The sequence below is a fragment of the Arvicola amphibius genome, chromosome 5 (genome assembly GCF_903992535.2).
Source record: "Arvicola amphibius chromosome 5, mArvAmp1.2, whole genome shotgun sequence".
Taxonomy (NCBI): domain Eukaryota; kingdom Metazoa; phylum Chordata; class Mammalia; order Rodentia; family Cricetidae; genus Arvicola; species Arvicola amphibius.
This window is the reverse complement of record NC_052051.1, coordinates 86,849,101-86,868,740: the sequence shown is the minus strand read 5'-3', so window position 1 is coordinate 86,868,740 and position 19,640 is coordinate 86,849,101. Positions and strand designations below refer to the sequence as shown.

The following is a 19,640-nucleotide window of genomic DNA, read 5'->3' as shown; positions in this document are numbered from 1 at the left end:
GTATGAACAGTAATGTGTGCACATGCCTGTGTGAATGAATGCACACCTTTGTGTGTGTCTAGTATTGCATGTATGCATTATATATGTGTAGAATATTCATGTGTCCAGGATGTATGCATGCCACCATACACATGTGGAAATCAGAAAACAGCTTTGTGGAGTCTTTTTTTTTTTTCATGTGGGTTAGAGGGTAGAATTCAGGTAGCCGGGCTCTCAACAGGCACCTTTTTCTGTCTGGCACCTGTATAAATTAGATTGGAGTGTTGTAAGCAACTCCAAACATCTGAAGTGGTAATTAGATTTTGTTATTTGTTGGGAAATGACAGTTTAGGATTATTTCCACTCCTCTTACTACCCCAATCATACTATGTAGCTAAATGAGGCAAAACGGTGCTTTGGTTAAGGAGCAGCCAAGTTTGGGGCCACTGTCTGTGTCTTGTCTCTGTCAACTACGGAGTACTGTGAAGACAGTGTCCAGTCTCAATGTTAGTGTGGAGGCTTCTGCGTTTGCCTGGGGAATGGTGCTATTGTAAATGGAGTCAGGTTTGTTCTTGTGCTTCTGTGATGTAAAAATTCAAAATTGCTCTTAATAAATCCAATCTGTTGGAAAGAACAAGAAGCTGGAAAAGGAGCCTAATGTGACTGGGTGTGTAATGCCAAACAACTTTATACAGGAATCTCACGTTTTCTTCAACTAAAGTATTTCATAGACTGGAAACCTGCATGTGGTGGAGCTGCTTGGCGCCACCTACCATCTGCCCCTGGTGGCCTTGCTTCCTCACTCCAATCTTGGCCAGCCTCCTTCGGAGAGTACCAAGCTGCCATCTAGATGAGCAGGCTTTTTTGCGTGGCAACCCTACCATAGCTGTCCCCGTAAGCTGCTCCTGACTTGACTGTGAGGAGGGCTCGTTCTGGCCTCTTTGCTCCTCAGCACTTTCCAGTGCTTTCCTTGTCTTCGCTGAACCTCTGTGCAGAGTGAGTGGTCAGTGTGACAGCTGGAGAGGATGCTGGGAGTCAAGTGTGAGCAGCTGGCAGGGTGCTGTGCTGACAGCAATGTGTCTTCCCCAGCTGGGCCACAGTGTCTGCTGGTGAGCAGTTACCTTCAGTCTATGAAATACTTTAGTTGAAGAAAACGTGAGATTCCTGTATAAAGTTGTTTGGCATTACAGACGATGTCTTCACTGGCTTAGGGTCCAAATCTCCAAAGAGTGGGTGACCCCCCATTGATTTTTCCATTGCTGCCCATGGTCATTTGTGTAGTAAGATTTGCTGTGGTGGTGGTGGTGGTGGTGGTGGTGGTGGTGGTGGTGTGGGGGGTGGGTGATGAGCAACTGTACTGAAATGGAGGGCGATCTCAGGTGTCGTCTCCATAGATGGGGGGCTGGAGCCACAGTAGCTCTACTGAGAGGCGGAAAGGCTGCATCTGCCTTTAGAGCCTATGAGCTACCAGGAAGTCAAACACGGCTGCAGCACCTCCACCCACCCCATCTTAGGAAACTGGTGGTGGCAGTAGCTGACTTCTTGCCTGTGGACCATTTATACGAGCACCAGGTTCCTGGGTTCTCTTGGCCAAAGAATCCTGGGATGGAGGGACTCAAGGGACAGCAAGACTCTCTCGTCTGCTGCTGTGAGCATGAGCCAGAGCCCAGGTCCTTTCCTGGCGGCACTGGGTGTGGGAGGGAGTCCTCTCGTCCACTCTTTCTGTGCTACTTAATTTAATTTATTGTTAGTGTGTGTTTCTGTTGTGTGTGTGTGTGCATAGGCCACCGTGAGCCGAGCACAACTTTGGGAAGTCAGTTCTCTCCCCTGTGGATTCTCGGGATCACACTAGGTGGTTTTCCAGCTGGCCATCTACTGCCCATCCTTTACACGTTTTATTATTTTCTGGTACCCTTGTGGATGCTAGGCAAGTGTTATACATTTGATGTACCCAACTCTTTTAAAATGTAGTTAGTAGTTAGTTTTTACAAATTTTTATTTTTATTTTTTTTACTGAAGCAGGGCCTCATTGTGTAGCCCTGGCTGTCCTGGAACTCCTTCTGTAGACTGGGATGGACTTACACTAGCCGAGATCCACCTGCCTTTACTTTCCAAGTGCTGGGATTAAAGGTGTGGATCACCATGTCTGGCCTTTAAAATGTGCTTAAATTTTGGCATCTTTCTAAGTTGCCAGGCTGGTCCTGAACTCTACACACATCCCAGGGAAGCCTCCTGAGTGCCACCATTCCTGACTAGACCAGATCTATCTTCTGCCGTGCTCCAGTGGTTCGTTTTGTTGGTTCACTTTCTGATTTGTGTTTTAATGAGCCCTTTGTCAATTGGGCAATGGTGGGGCATGCCTTTAATCCCAGCACTTGGGAGGCAGAAGCAGGTGAAACTCTGAGTTTAAGGTCAGCCTGGTTTACGAGAGTTAGTTGCAGGACAGGCTCCAAAGCTACAGAGAAACCTTGTCTTGAAAAACTTCAAAAAAAAAAAGGGCCTTTTGTTTGGGAGAATAAGAGACTTTTGGTGAGTCATTCAGTCATAACCTGGTCACTTCATGACTCAGTTTCTCCTTGTGAGAAGCTGCATGCTGTACTGGTGCGGGGTACATGGTGGTCACGCCATAACTCAGTTTCTCCTTGTGGGAAGCTGCATGCTGTACTGGTGCAGGGTGCATGGTGGTTACCCCATGACTCAAGTTTCTCCTGTGGGAAGCTGCATGCTGTACTGGTGCGGGGTGCCTGGACTGCAGGAAGAAGGGAGGCAGTGTTCTCCTACTGGCATTGGAGACTCCCTGGCATGCAGCCTGGCGTTGATAAAGGAGCAGTTTCTTCCTTGCATTTGATACCAAATATGCTTGCTTAATTTTCATGACAACGGTCTGTCTTACTATGGCTACTTTTTTTTATTTGTAGGTTTATTGAAAAACATTTTTTTTTCAAGATGGTTTTCTGTATAACTTTGGGGCCTGTCCTGGAACTAGCTCTTGTAGACTAGGCTGGCTTAGAACTCATAGACCTCTGCCTCACAAGTGTTGGGATTATAAAGGCATGCATCACTACCGCCTGAAAAAGACATTTAATTGACCCAAATTTACACAAGAATTTGGCATTTATTCTCCATGGAATACTAAAATACTAAAATTTGCTGGACATGGTGGTACTTGCCTTTAATCTCAGCATTGATGCTGACCTCTGAGTTCAACGCAGCTCTAACCTACACAGAGAGGTCCAGGTCTGCTGAGGATACATAGCGAGGAAGTATCTTAACAGTTTATTGTGGCTGGGTGTAAGAGTGCACACCTTGCAAAGTCTGGTGCATCTCTGAGTTTGAGGCCAGCCTTGTCTACAGAGTGAGTTCCTGGACATTTAGAACTACATGGAGAAATCTTGCTTTTAAAAACCCAAACAACAACAGCAGCAGCAACAACAACAACCCCCAAAACAACCCCCCCTCTCTCCCTCTCTCCCTCTCTCCCTCTCTCCCCCTCTCTCTCTCTCTCTCTCTCTCTCTCTCTCTCTCTCTCTCTCTCTCTCCCTCTCTCGGTTTTTCCAGACGGGGGTTTCTCTGTAGCCTACCTCGGCCTCCTGAGTGCTGATTAAAGGTGTGTGCCACCACCACTCAGCTGGGGTAAAATGTTAACATGTTCAGTTTCAGTGTAGTCTTTTCTCCCTTCTGACTTAAAATGCTAACACTGGAAAATACTGTGTGTGTGTGTGTGTGTGTGTGTGTGTGTGCTTATGACACTCATCTGCCTAGAGTTAGTGACCCATATCTATAATCTCAGAACTTTAGAAGTTGAGGCAGGGGCATATCCAGGTTAAGGCCTACTTCGGTTATAAAGAGAGTTAATGTGCAAGCAGAAAGGATCAATTTTGCGTGCTTAAAAATAGTATCAGTAATTGCTTAAAGACTTGAGTATATTAAAACTATACTATTACAGGCATCATTAAACCTGTAACACTGAACTCTGTCATTGGTAAATTTCTAGTTGCCTTCTGCTTTGCTGGCTGTTGTTGGGAAGTATTGCTGTATGGGAGGTACAGGAGAGGAAAAACTCCCACACCTGGGACTGTATGTTAACATGGAGGCAGTGGTACGTGGCAGGTATCCACATTCATGGTCTTCTGTGGTCAGATTTGGAAGTGCCATGGCAAGCAAAGTAGTAGAGGGGCCAAAGGAGAGAGCACTCAGCTCTGCTTGCAGAGCTGGGAAAGGCCTATGGATTGTGCAGATTTTATTTTGCATATGGCCGTGTGTTTGACTTGTATGTGTGCTTGCTGTGCATGTATGTGCCTGGTGCCCAAGGAGTCCTGAGGAGGCAGAAGAGGGTGGAACCTCCTAGAAGTGGAGTTGTAGACTGTTGTGATCCACCATGAGGGTGTTGGGAATCCTGGGTCCTCCAGAACAGTAGTCAGTGCCCTTAGGTGCTGAGCCATCTTTCACATAGGTCAACCTCTGTAGACAGTGATGATCTGAACCCCTACTGATCTCTACTTGTGCCTTCCCAGGGCTGGTATTATAGCCACCATGCCTCACGAGTTGGCTAGGATTATTTTTCTTATTAAAAAAAGTTAGTTCTTTGAGAGTTTTTTTTAATGTATCCCCTACCCCTACTTGGGTACATACAGTATTTGCAAGAATGGAAAGCTGATGAGATTGGCTATCAGTAAAGGTGCTTATATAGTCTATGTTGAATTTGACTCCAGTCCCAGGGATGCAGGTGGTGATGGGAAGACAGAACCTCCAACAGTTGTCCTGATATCCACACTAATGAAATGGAATTCACATGCAAGCAATCCTCCCTATAAATTAAAAAAGCAATCATGGCACCAAAGGTTGATTGTTTGGATTTGGTGTGGCTAGAATACAAGAGCTGTTTAGATGTCAGGAGTACGAATCAGGTTTTTTGAAGGGGGAAAAAAAGCTTAAAGAAGATTTTTAAAAATATTTCAGCTACCCCTCAAATAAGCAGTAAGAAGGGCCCAAACAATGCTCATTTGTGAATTATGAACTTTTGCTAACCCTGACTCCAGGAGAGCTGTGTTGTTTTCTGTGTCTATATGTTAGAATCCTGTATTTGCTTGGGATTATCTGGTAACTGAAGTAAACAATGCCAACAGCTGCCACTTACCTGCTGCACAGCTTGTTCTCCTTCTCCCCAACCTCAGGCTTGACGGTGGGAGGACTGGCATGTTGGGTGTGTTGGGGGACAGGTTTCCTCATTTGTGCTTCTTGTTAGTGACACACAAAGAGGCAGACGAGCCTGAATCTCATTCAACACCATCCGGGTCTTGGTGGTCTCCCCTCTTGGATCAGTTCTGGGATATTAATAGGTGTCGAAGCTGCTCTCTCTCTGGTATTTCTGGGCTGCTCTGTGCCTCACTGGCCCCCCTTCCCTGCTTAGACACCCCTGAGCTGTGCACACGTTTTTCATCATCAGCAGTGACTTAGGGACAGGCACCGTTTAAGATGGACCAGAATAAGCTTTGAAGCCTTCAGGAGAGAGCGTGTGTTACTCTACTTGAGGTTCTTTCCATGGACATTTGAGGAAAGATTTAAGTGTCTGAATATTTTGCCTGTGTGTGTGTGTGTGTGTGTGTGTGTTGGGTTGTGCTTAATGCCTTAAAAAGTTGAAGAGGGTTTTGGATCCTCTTCAATTGGAGTTATGGATGGCTGTGAGTCCCCATGTGGGTTCTGGGAATTGAACCCCAGGTCCCCTGGAAGAGTAACAAGTGCTCTTAACTGCTGAACCATCTCTCTAGCCTCTGACATTTTGTGTTCTTGTGACATGGCCTCATGTATTCCAGGCTGACATGAAACTCTTCTAGCTGAGACTGGTCTTGAACTCCTCCTGTCAGGTACTAAAGTTCTGTATGACATTTGCAGCCTGTCGTGAAATCAGGAAACATATTCCTTAGTTAATGATTCACTTCTTAGCTGAGAAGTATTTTTCTTTTCTTTTGTTTTTCAAGACAGGGTTTCTTCATATAACACTGGCTGTCCTGGAACTCACTCTGTAGACCAGGCTGTCCTTGAACTCCGAGACCCACCTGCCTCTGCCTCCTGAGTGCTGGGATTACCGTGTGAAGTTTTGTATTCTCATTAGAAGAGTTTTCTCTGATATGTTGGAATTATTTTGGTTTACCAAGATGTATTGCAGGACACAGGCTAACAGTACAAAAGGCTTTAGCCTGTACAAACAGTGTGACTTATTTTTTGCTGGCCCTGGGCCAGAAAGGTATAATTTTACCCACTTTTCCCATCCTTTCATCCCCCTTGGTGTTGGGGAACAGACTTAGAGGATGCCCTGCAAGTACTTACATTATAACCTGAACTACATGTGTTTTTAATTGTTGTGTCTGTGTGTATGTGTGGTTGTGGGTGCACCACACATGTATTGCTGAGGGAGGCCAGAGGAGGGCATCATCCTCTGGTGCTGCTGAGCCAACTGATGTGGGTGCTGGGAGCTGGGAACCAAACTAGACAGTGTAAGATAATAATAACTATTGAGTCATTTTTCTAGCATGACTACTATCCATCCAGAGTACTCTGCCTGCCTGCGTGTGTGTGTGTGTGTGTGTGTGTGTGTGTGTGTGCTGGTCTGAAAGACACGGGAATTCTCCTACTTCATCCCCCCTGATGTGGATTACAGATGTGAACCACCTTTCCCAGCTTGGATCTCTGCTGGGAAGTAAAGCTGTTTATTATTATTCTTTATTTTGCACGTGGGTGCTTTGCCTGCTTGTATGTCTGTTTACCACTCATGCCTGGTACCCAGGAGCTCCCCTGGAACTGGAGTTGTGGGTGTTTGTGCACCACCATCTCTGTGTTGAATAAAACCTGCGTCCTCCGCAAAAGCAGCTGTTTCTCCAGCCTTATAGTTTATCAGCTATTTTCTTGGTTACAAGTTAGCGGATGTAAGGGGAAGAGTTTAGTTTCTGTCTGAGTGGGGCACAAAGGAAGAGGTCCAAGACAGTGTGGCAAGTGTCATGGTCATGAATTTGATTTGGGACCAGGTCTGGCCTGGAAAAAAATACAACATTGATTTCTTCAAAATCTTCAGACCAAAGAAATAATGTTCTCTTACATTTGACTGGTCTTAATGAGTAATTTAAGAATCAAATATCTTTCCATTAAAATATATGGGGTAAGTAGTGACCATGTGTGTGTCTGTGTACAGCTAAGTCCAGCCTAGGTGACCCTGGATGACTAGAAACTTGCTTTGGAGACTAATCTGATTTTAAACTCACAGAGCTTCATCTCCTCTGCCTCCCCTGGAATCGAGAGTATATGTTTGGTCTTTGCTGGGTGTATGTGTGAGCACGCATGTGACTGCAAGTATCCGTGGAAGCCAGAAGAAAGCATCAAACATTTGTGAGCAGCACCATTTAGGTCCTGGGAACCAAACTTAGCTCTTCTGCAAGAGCAGTCAGTATGTGCTATTAATCAACGAGCCATTTCTCTAAAATACTGTTACATGTACAGATGTGCCTGCTTGTGTGTATACATAGGTGTGCGTGTGCCGTCTAAGATGTTACCACATGTAAATATGTCTGCTTATGTGTATACATAGGTGTACACGTGCCATCTAAAAACGTTATTAATGTGAAGACATGTCTGCTTGTGTATGGATAGGTGTGCATGTGTGGTCTATGATGTTATAACATGTACGGATGTCTGCTTGTGTGTATACATAGGTGTGTATGTGTGGCCTATGATGTTATAAAATGTACAGATATCTGCTTGTGTGTATATATAGGTGTGCATGTATGGTCTACAATGTTATAATGTGTGCAGATGTCTGCTTATGTGTATATATAGGTGTGCATGTGTGGTCTACGATGTATTACATGTACAGATGTCTCCTTGTATGTGTACATAGGTGTGCATGTGCCACCTCTATAGAGGTCCTGGTCCTGGAGTTACAGGTGTTAGGGAGCAGTCTAATGTGGTTCTGGAATTATAACTCTGGTTCTCATGACATAGCAGCAAGCGCTCTTGTTTGAGTTGGCTCTCCCTCTCCAGTGCTGCCACTGCACGCATGCATCCAGAACCTTTGTTGCTTTTGTTCTGTACTCAGGATTGAACCCAAGACCACGTGAACGTTAAGCAAGGACTCTACCAATGAACACATCCTCTTAATCTAAATTTGATCCAACACTATACATAGAAAATAAAAGCAATTATAGTAGAGTATTACAGGGAGATATAAGAAATTATTTTGTTATTTGTAAAAGTAGAATTAATGTTATCAAACAGCAGATTGCCCTTAATAATAATTACTGTTTTAGATTCTTACGGCAATGTGCATGAGCATGTGCCTGTGGCCACGGCTTGTATGTATATGGAGGTCCAGGACAATTTGTGAGAGTCTTTGCACCCACCGTGCAGAAGCCATAGATTAAAGTCAGCTCCTCAGGGTTGGTAGCAAGTGTCTTTTCCCACTGAGCCCTGAGCCAGACCTCCTCAATTTTATGAAGTCATTAATCAGACATTTTCCAGTAGACAAGTGCCCATTTTTAGTTTCAGCGTTTATACTCCCAAACACTCTTGTGTAAAGAATGAAAAAAGAGTCAAAAAACTGTTAACCTCTCACAGGTCATGAGCCCTGGGCTTGGGTACTGTCGTTGCCTCATTTATAAAGCGGGATGCTGACTCCATGAGGTCACCGACCAAGCTGGTGCTGAAGCAGGGACTGGAACCAACGTCTCCTATCTCCTGCGTCAGGCCCTTTCCTCTTCCAGGGAGCTGGCCAATCAACTCAGTTATTAATATCTCACTTGCCACATGCTGCAAACCATGAGCATAAATATTTTGTTAGCATTTTATCTTCACATTCCCTAAGTACCAGGCACCCTCACTCTCTCTTTGCCCTGAGCCTTTCTAGTAACGTATAATCCTATCCAAACACACAGGCATTCACAGAAAGTCACCCTAGCAGAGAATGTTCAATAATCAGACTTTTGTACTTTCATTTTCTAAACTTAGCGCACATGTGTATGTGTATGTGTGTGTGTGTGCACTACACACACACACACACACACACACACACACGCAGCAATAAGAACATCCACTATGTCCTTATCCATGGCCTTGAATGTACATTAGAAAACAGGTCTAATGCTGGCATTTACAGAGCCTGTAGTGAGTGTACCCACCCAAGTTACCACCAGCTGAGGCTCACTTAATAACCTTGTTACTCAGCTCTAAACCAGGCTTAGGTAGAGCGCAAGTACAGGCAGTTGTTATTTGACTTTTCAAATTAAAGACTCTTTAAACTTTAATTTGATGATTGATGATTAAAATGAAAGATTTTAATCCAAATTAAAGATTCTTTACCTTTTTTAAAATCCCTGCCTCTATAAAAATAAACAAAATTGGCAGAAAACATGAAATAATGTTACGGGAAAATAAGGCTAAACACAAGAAATCTGACTTAGGGTGGTCTGAGATGTTATTGCTAAATGAGTCTTTGAAGAAAATGAATTCCTTTACTGGAATCGAAGTAATTTATTATGTATTTCATGGGTGTCTGCCAAAAGGGTTACCAGCAAAATGAAGACTTAATGGGTCTAAATTAGACACAGTCTAGTGGCCTTGCTCGTGTTTAGGGTTACCTGTGATGGGGCTGGATTAGATTCAGTCTGGCCGCCCTGCTGGTGCTCAGGGTTCCGGTTTTCTCTGCAATACCAACACTTTCCAGGCACCCTACAGAAAGGTGTTGTCAGGCTTAGAGATTTGGAATTCAGCCACCATCATATCTGACTTTAGGATTGCCCAGTACTCAATTTGTGAGTCTGTTTGTAACAGAATCTTATATAACCCAGGCTGGCCTCAGACTTGCTGTGTAGCTGAGGCTGGCCAGGAACTCCACCTCCTGAGAGCCGTGGCAGAAATCTGCCACCACACGCACACCATGTGATAAACAGAATTCCAAGACAGTATCTGGTGTTCTGGAGGGTCAGCTCCATGGCCTGCTACCTGTCTGATACATCAGCATGGCCAGCTTTCACCATAGTTATGAGAGCTTTCACCAGAGTTACAAGCTGTATTTTATTTATTAGATCAAGCACCAAGACTTTATGTTCAATGTTGTAATTAAATTTAGTGCTTGATTTGTAGTGAAGCCTGAATATGACCTGAAATTTATTTTGGGGTTCATGAATTAGCTGCTGGGAGGAAGCAGGTTCATGTAGCCAAGAGCTAGCTGCAGTTCCCCGAGACCATAGTCTTGTCCTCCTACAAGGCAAGAGCAGTTCCTCCCATCTGGTCCTTAAGAGCACTGTGTCGCATAAGTGCCACAGATTGCTTTGAAGCCCAAGAAGAATAGACGCATTTAATAGACGCTTGCATGTTAATAGTAGAGCATTTTCATGGAGCCCCACCCCCAAGACACTGGAAATAAATCTTCCCTTTCTAGAAGGGAAATGTAAAAATGTGGAGGGTTCCTGCATTATATGAAGTAGCCGTAGTTTCAAGATTTTTATTTCTTTGACAGCGTTTTTTACAGTGCGTGTTTCCTTAGCTCCTGGCACGGTGGCCATGTCTGAGCTTCTGATCTTGCTTTTGTTTCCTCACTAAAGCCCAGAGTTTAGGATCCTCACCCAGCTCCTGATGACAATGACTCAGGGTTTAAAGTGTCTGCCTCAGGGTCCTGGACAGCTTCACTTGATGACTGAAATGGAATGACCCATTCTGATTTCACGAGAATGTTTCCAGACTGATTTCAAGTGAAGGGATGGACAGAGGCAGCGTCCACTTGCCTATCAGTGCAGCCCCACACGGCTCCCTCCCCACTTTGTGACCCCATTTAGAGTGGGAACTCGGGCACACAAGAGAACATGTGCTCCTTTGCCCTGGATGGATTGTGGCTACAGGATTGTTTCCTCTCCAGAAAAGGGTTGTGGGCTACAGCAAGGATGGTAAAACCTGGACCCCAGGGCAAGCAGTGAAATTCCAGGATGGAATTTGCAGCGCTGAGTCAGGGCAGCAGCTAAGGTGACTAGCTGCTGGGAGGGGAGATGCTCGGCTGTTCTGGAGAATTCCAGAACTATCCTCATGGGGTGTGTGTTCCTGTACCTTTCACACGGCACCTTGGGAACTTATTGAGTCACTTCTGAGTTTTGTCCCGTTTTTTCCTCCATCTGAAACAAAATCATCCTTGCTTTCAAGTGGAGGCGAAGGTTTCCAAGCAAGGATTTCATTTCCCTGGGATGAACACGTTAGTTTTTGGGTTTTTGATTTGCAGAAGGGAGTTGGAGTCCACAGCTTTGTGGGGGGTGGGGAGAGACTGTATTCTGCTCACACGGGGGCCACACTTACTCAGCTGCACAGGGAGGCAGATCAGGGTCTTGAAGTTAGAGTGATCCCCATCAGAGACTCATTCTGAGCATGCCCACAGGCCCTACAACTTGCTTAGGCACAGCAGAGAGTGGTGGCTCTCCAGCTGAGCCCTCTGTGCTGCTGGTCTGACACAGGGATCTTGTGGTCCACTGGTGCTAGCCACTTGGGATGCAGCTGAGAACTCCTCATCCCTCTGGCCTTTCCTCTTCCAGGTGCTAGGATTACAGGCAGCACCACCATGCCCATCTAGGTTATGCCGTAGAGGGCCTGAACTCCGGGTTTCTTGCATGCTTGGCAAACTCTCCCAACCTCTCCTCCTCCACCCCTGGAGAGGACAGCTTTCAGGAGCTTTTTTCTTCTTCTTTTTCCATGAGTTTATCAAATGAACGTAGGTCATCGGGTTTGCTCAGCAGTCTCTTTTCTCTGGTGTGTTCCCGTGGAGGCTTTCCCCAGTTCTCTGTCAGTGGAAGAGGCAAGGCAGCAGCAGGAGGGGCGGGCATTAGTGCCTTGAGCACTTGACAGCCTGAGTGCGTCCCATCTGAAGTCTTTACTAACAGTGGTGTCCTGAGGCAGAGTTCATTTTCAAAGGAAGCAACCGGGCGAGGTGAGCTGCCCCTGTCTCACAGCACAGGGACATTTCCGTACTCCCGTATCCCTAGCGCTTCTTCCCAGGGGCATTTTCGGGCCTGGCGGAGCTGCTGTCTCCCGCACACCCTGGCCTGCACGCTGTGCTAAGCCTGGCTGAATCTGGCGCTGATAGCACGTTCTTTCAGCAGGAAGTGCCTCCATTTTCAGTTCTCTGTGGGAGGGTGGAGGGAAGATAAGCTGTGAATGGAAACACAGAACAGATTTCCACCCCACCCTCATTGCACTTTGATCTGGGAGAGACGTGGGGGGGGGGGGAGGGACACGGACACACAACTTCTGCCTGGTTTGAGCTGCTGTCTGCTGCGGAAGGGAGAAAGGATGGTTAGGCTCTGGGCATCCCTAAGAGCTCTTCTCTGCTTCCCCTCAGGAACATTTGTTTTGGATCCAGAAAGAGCCTCCTGCTATACCGGGAGACCCACCATTGATAAAGTCCTTCAAAGGGCTTAATTAGATATGGGAAAATGTTAACTCATGGAAATTCTTTGGTTCGTTTGTTATGATGTTGGGTCTCAATGGCCTGTAACAATGGACTAAACCAGGCTGGCGCCTCTCTAACTCAGGGGCCTCTGTCTCTTGGGCTGGGACTAAAGGTATATGTTACCACAAAAATTCTTACAAGATAATTATTGTTGTTGTGTTATTGAATTTTTTTTTGTGTGTGTGAGACAGTGTCTTATAACCCAGATTAGCCTCCAATCCAGTATGCAGTTGAGGAGGATGGCCTCAAGCCCCTGTGCTCTTGCCTTCACCTCCGGATTGCTGGGATTGCAGAGGTTCACCGCTGTACCTAGCTCTCCTTTTCCTCATTTCTTGAGACCCAGGCTGATATTTTCCTCAGCTTCTTGAGTACAGCAATTATAGGTGTGGGATACTATGCCTATGACAGAGAGAGAGGCTGGGTCTTACTATACAGTCCATGCTGGTCTCACAGTCTCTATCCTTCTGCCTCCATTTCCAGAATGTGGCGATCCCTGGCATGTCCCATACCTGGTGACTATGTGTGTACACACTGGTTCCAAAGTTAACATTAATGCTTTCTGATTTTTTTCTCCTCAGACTTCTGAGGAGAATAAGACTTCTGAGGGGAAAGGATTTAAGATGAAAAACAGTGAAGAACTAGGTTTCTGCAGGAGAGTTAGTGACTCTTTCTTCAATTAAATGCCAGCTGTGGGGATACTCTAACCAGGGCGCAGGTGCGCCAGGACTGGAGTGGAGCATGTGTTTCTTCCAGGCATGGAGATGGTTTTGGGGATGTACCTGGCCCAGTCCACTCAGCTGTGCCCCGCTCCATCCCGGTTTCCTTGTCACACAGGCTTAGTATGCGCAGGGGGACATAGAAACCATGTCCTGCTGTTTCTGACTCACCATCGCATGGCAGGATTTTTTCCAGCTTGCTACATGATCTTATTATTTTTAATAATTGCATAATAGTTCATGGAGCAGATGACCCAGCTTTTCCAGACCATTCCATATTAGAATATTCCCAGGACTGCATTTATTTTGAGTACCCCAGTAATGAAAGCCTTCCTTTATACCACCTGTGCTTTCTTTTGAATTATTTATTTGTAATACACTTTTGGAAGTGAAATTTCAGAGTTCAGCAGGGCATAAACTTCTCAGTTGCCTTGAACACCAATGTTGATTGCCTTTTGTCAAAACCAGAATGTAGCATCGTGGGCCACAGACAAGGGACCGGCATGTTTACTAGCCTTTCGTAGTGCCATAAAGATGTCGTTTCCCACTGACAGAGAAAGTCCAGGCTGCCAGCATTACCCGAGAATATAGCGCTGGAGCACGCCTAGACTTCTTGTGTTGTATTTCATGTTTAAATGTTATGTTTTTAGGGCTGGCACGATGGCTTAGAGGCTACAGATACTTGTAGTATAAGCCTGGTGTCCTGAGTTCTACTCCTAGAAAGCATATAAAGTTGTAAGGAGAAAGAGAAAACAAATTGAAATTGTCCTCACACATGCATGGAGTGATATATATGCACCCCTAATCTCTCTCTCCTCATCTTTCTCTCTCTCACATACACACACTCATACACACTCATATTAAAAAGTTATGAAGAATTGGGCACAAAGTTCTCTTGTGTTTTCCAAGAGACCAAGCTGTTGTTTGGTTCCCACAGGGCTGATGTTTCTCAGGTGCATACATCCTGCATTTGGGGGTTTGGTCCTTTCTAGCACTGTGGTCTTGTCTCTAAACCTAATATCCACATAGAAGATAGTTACTACTCAGAAACTTGGAATCATTGTTCGGATCTGAGAACAACACTAAAGACTGTTTCCTTGGAGCTGGGGTGCATTCAGTGTGTGGTGTGTGTGCATGTGCGTTTGCATGTTGCATGTGTGGATTTTAGTGCATGGGAGAGCCTGAGCCTTCCTCTGCCGGGCTTAGAGGCAACACACTTGACTTTTGGGTTCTGGTGTGCTTTAATAACCTCTCTCCTCCCTCCCTCCCTCCCTCCCTCCTCCTCTGAGAAAGGATCTCATCTGTAACTCAGGCTGTCTGGACTCCACAAGGCAACCTTAGCTGGTCTCCAACCTGCAGTACTCCTTCAGCCTCGGCCTCCTAAGAGCTGTGCCCAGCTCAAAAGAGTTTCTTTTAAAACACAACTTATTTTAAAAAATGTCAGGAGCAAAGAGTCCTTTTAAGTCACTGTTGAGTGTCTTGTATTTCTCTTTGTGAAGAGCTGTCACTAAAATTAAAATGCATAGCATTTTAGAGGCAGATACAGGGCAGATGGGCAGATGGATGATCTCTGTAAATCTGAGATCAGCCTGATCTGAACAGTGAATTACAGGTCAGCCACGACTGTGCAGTAAGACCCTTTCTCAGACAGACAGACAGACAGAGAGGCAGACAGACAGACAGGCAGGCAAGCAGACAAATGCATAGCCTGACCCTTGACTTTTACTCCCACTCTTTGTCGAGGCCAGCCTGGTCTACAAAGTGAGTTCCACGACAGTCAGGGCTCCATAGAGAAACCCTGTCTGGAAAAAACAAAATGACATAAAATAAAATGAATATCTAAATGCACCTGTGTTGACATTGTTGTTACTGGTTTACAAAACTGTATATAAAGTCTCTATAGTAGGTACCCAACCAGAGTAAAGGCTACACACACAGAAAGTTCTGTTATTAAGCTATTGTTACAATGCTCTCCCCTGTTTATTGTCTCTTCAATTCTACCCTTTAGTAGAGCAATCATTGTCTGGGAACAAAAGCAATGTTAGTTCTGGCTGGCCTGACAGTCACTCTGTAGATCAGGCTGGCCTCGAACCTCGAACTCTGAGATCTGCCTGAGATCGGCCTGCACTATCTTCTCTCTCTCTCTCTCTCTCTCTCTCTCTCTCTCTCTCTCTCTCTCTCTCTCTCTCTCTCTCGTGTTGGTGTTTTGCCCGCATGTGTTGTCTGTGTGAGGGTGTCGAGTCCCTTGGAACTGGAGTTGCAGATAGTTGTGATCTGCCATGTGGGTGCTGGGACTTGAACCCTGGGTCCTCTGGAAGGGCAGCTGGTGTTCTCAACCACTGAACCATCTCTCTAACCCCATATATCTATTTTATAGATGGAAACAGGCACAGGGCATTTGATATCAGTCTTTCTTGTTTGCCCTCCAGCCACATCTCCCTTTTCAGCAGGCTTCTGATCTGGTGCAGACCCCGCTCTTTGGAAGATCCTTGTCTCACTACTAACAGCAGTGGGTGGGCAATACGGCTGAGTGAGGAGAAGCCCAGGGTGGTAGAGGAGACTGACTCCTGTAAACTGCTCTCTGACCTCTATACGGATACTGTGGTGAGCACATGCATTTGCATACATGTGCAATACACACATCAATAAATAAATGCTGCATATAAAGAGCACAGCTTGAGAAATGCTCACATAGCAAGGCACCTTGTGATTACAGACATGACCTCCTGAGCCATGTCTGTGCCAGGGGAACAGTATACAGAGGAGATGGCGGGAGGTGACTGCACCCTCTAGCTGTCCCACCCAGAACTTTGACCAGGCAGGCTAACGTAGGTCCTAACCCAGAAGCCTTTGACCTCTGGCTCCTTTTCAGACTCTCGTCCTACCATGTGTTTTAAGCTGTCAGCTAGGACAGGCAGGTGAGCTGCTTGCTGGCTTGTCTGACGTCCTGACTCCTGGATGTTCCTAGCCCCAGCCCCAGCTCCAACAGGGGCCTTGTTAATGATGCTCTTTGTGGAGTGCCATCATGCACTGAGCTCTGTCCCAGCAACTCATGCACACTCTGTATTTCTCAGAAATAACACTCGCTGCACAAGACCCAAACACGAAAAGAAATCTGCAGATTTTCTGGTTTTGGAATAAGTGGACTGGAGCAAAGCTGGGTGTGACAGACATCTTTCTCTGTTATCTACCACCATTGTGGAACACCTTTCTGGCACAATAGATTCTCTTATTGGTTCTTCTCAGTTTTGTATCATTCAGGGACTTAAATGTGGATCTGCCCTGGATTTGCTTGTAGCGGAGTTTCTGGAATTACGATCTGAAGTTACTTCTCAGGCTGACAAGTGTTATGCTATCTGCAACATTCAGTTGTTTGACAGCATTATTGCAGTTATTTCAACAATTTCACAAGAATCTGTATTACATTCTGGGTATTTCAATCTGGGCATGGTGGCATATGCCTTTAATCCCAACACTTGGGAGGCAGAGGCAGACAGATCTCTGTGAGTTGGAGGTCAGCCTGGTCCACAAAGGACAGCCAGGGCTACACAAGCAACAACAAAACAAACAGCACAAAATAAAAATAAAACAAAGAATTTGACATCTCAACAACTTTGTAGTTTGCTTCTCACCCCCCGCCCCCGTATCTATATTAAAGGCTTCCAGAGCATCTATGTCCACGTTACAAAATGTCTTCTCCCTCCCTCCCATCCTTTTCTTGTTCACATTTACATTTGATTTTGGATATTGCTAAGTTGTCAAGATTAGCCTTGAAGTAACTGCATCTTTGTGTCTCCCCCTCCTCCCTTTCCTCTGGGTCTTATTTTATAGTCTGGGCTGACCTAGGTCATGCAACCCTGGCTTGCCTCAGACTCACAGTAATCTCCCTCCTTCCGTCTTGTGGGTGCTGGGGTTACAGGCATCCACTGCTGTGCCTGGCTTCAGGTCTTGATATCTCAGTCCTCCTGCCTCAGTTTCCTGAATAGCTAGGAATACACTCTGGACAACCAGACCAACTTCTTGCTGCGTATTATTAAGTTTTTGGGAAAGAGGAAGATGGAGATGTGGACAGCTGGGTTTGGTCTGTCCTGCTGGAAAGTCTGGGTGTGGAGGGGCAGGTCACATGACTGGACTAGCTCCAGGCTGGCATACGTGGGCTGGAGAACAGTGTGGATCCTGCTGGTGGAAAGGATTTCTCTTGACCGCCCTGTGTCCAGGCCACACAGCTCTGCACACGCCCACCCAACACAGCTGCACGTGGCACAGGTCCCCGTGAAGTGGTCAGAACGTCAGTGTGGCTGCTTGAGGAATTCAAGGGGTGCTATTTCCAAAAATATTTGAAAAGTTTTAAGGAATCATAACCTGTTTCAAACAGGGATAGATAGAGCCCTGAGCTTGGAATTGCTTAGGGTGCCTGAGATTTGGGGAGAGAAAAGGTGTATCTAGAGAGTTCGTGGTGTGGCTGGAGTTCTGAGAAACTCTGTCAGAGGTGACTGGTCCCTCGAGACTATAGAGACTAAGTGGATTCCAGTTATCTGGGTTTGATGCCACAGCATTTTGTGATGTGAATGTCGATGCCCTGGCGGCATTTGACCTAGATCCACAAGGTGGCTTAGCTCTCCAGTGTGGCTTGTTTTCGTTGGTGGCTTTGACAAATTGGAATCCTTCAGGCTCTCTTCCCCTGTCACCTGCATCTTGCCAGGTGGTCACTGTGGGTAACAGCATGGATCGTCTATGTTGTCAAAACAGGTCACTGGCACCCCCGGCAGCGCTCAGCACAGTGGATGCCCTTGCTTTGGGCAGGGAAGAACAAACCTGGCTTTAGTCCTCCTGAGTTGGTCTCCGGGGCAACTCTGGCCTTAGTTGGCCAACCATGTCATTTGTTTTCAGATGCTGAGGCAGGAGGATTGGGCCAGCTAAGGAGCGATGCTTAATTAACTGCCTCTCCTCCCCTGTTCTTCTATCAGGCAGGTGCCTCGGTGATGTCTGCAGTGGGAGAAGGCACCAGTTCTGAGAACAGCGACCTCAAGTATGCAGGTCAAGATGGTCTCTACATAGGCGTCAGCCTGTCCTCTCCCGCTGAAGTCACACCCTCTGTACGGCAGGATTCTTGGTGTGCTCTGGCTCTGGCCTGAGCTGGTGCTGACGAGACGAGGGGGTTCTGAGAACCTCACGCCACTTGTCTGAATTTGTGCAGCAGTCCAGATGGCAGCAAAATGCAGACATTAACATTCCTTCGATGCATGATTTCTGTGCCTTTGTTTTGAAAGAGATATATTTCCCAAGAAGCTTGCTGAAGTAAGAAGAGATGGCTCCTGCAGGAGGGGCCAGCACAGCAGGCACTGGGCCTGCTCCCATCAGCCTGGGTCACCTCCAGCCAGCCCGCCTCTGGGTCTGCCCCACACCTGTGGCAGAAACTGCAACAATGACTGGGGCTTTGTCTGCTAAGGAAGATTGAGAGATTAAAAAAAAATGTTATATGCGTATTGCCCCAAATCACATGCTTCTTGTGATCAACCTTGGTTATCCCAGAATTTCTTCATAGCTCATGGGCATGCACGTTTCACAAGCATTCGTGGAGAGGAGCATTGAAGCCATTTGGTACATCCTGGAGACTGAGTGCCGTCCTGGGATCACGTAAGACCGAATTATAACGGACAGATGCTGACTGACATTTCTCAGCGTTCAGTGTCACGTGGCTGATCTGAGGTCACTTGGAATTTGTAAACAGGGTAGCAAACAAGATATTTTTCTTCCATGTACACAATAATTTTTAAGTGCAATTTGCGTTGCAGCAATCAGTGTTAAATCATTTGCTTAAGATTTAACAGCATTTTTATAATGAATGTAAACATTTTAACTTAATGGTACTTAAAATAATTTAAAAAAAGTTAACTTAGACATGCTTCTTACACCAACAGCCCATTTCTGTATTTCCAATTGTTTAAAAAAAATACCAACCAAAAAAAGGTTTCAAGAACAAATCTTCTCTCAGGAAAATTGTCTTTTCTCCATTTACGGATTTTTATACAAGAACACCAACACAGTCCCCTTTCTTTTACCGAGGAAAAAGTGCTGGAGATTGCAACAAACCTTTACTACCTAAAGAATAGCATTTGTAAATATTCTATGCATCTATAAGCACTCTTGAAGTCTGTACCGTGTGACTAACCCACAGGTTAGTTTACATTATTGTTTTTTTTTTTTTTTTAATGGGATGTCATATGGAAACCTATTTCACCAGAGTTTTAAGAAATAAAAAGGGTATTGTTTTGTGTTCTGCTCAGTGAGTTCCTTCCTTTCCTCTTAGTTTTGCTGCTGCTGTGTGTCTGTGACCTGTCACATAAAACGAAGAGCATGTGTTGTTTGGGAACTGCCAGTTGAGGCCTTTATTTCAAAGAATTGTCCTCTGGGAGCCGTTGTGCACGTTGGCCCACAATAGTGAGTTAGCACTTCTGTTTAGGTCGGCA

At 45.7% G+C, this 19,640-nt stretch overlaps 1 protein-coding gene across 1 annotated transcript in view; it reads left to right on the top strand.

The window, feature by feature from the left end:
• The window catches only part of Gata6 (GATA binding protein 6), a 32,564-nt gene extending 13,192 nt beyond the window's left edge, over positions 1-19,372 (top strand). The window contains exon 7 of the mRNA XM_038331395.2: positions 18,138-19,372. Within this exon, the coding sequence (XP_038187323.1) occupies positions 18,138-18,305 (168 nt within the window). The 3' untranslated portion in view covers positions 18,306-19,372. The remainder of the gene's footprint in view (positions 1-18,137) is intronic.
• The last annotated feature ends 268 nt before the right edge of the window (positions 19,373-19,640 follow it).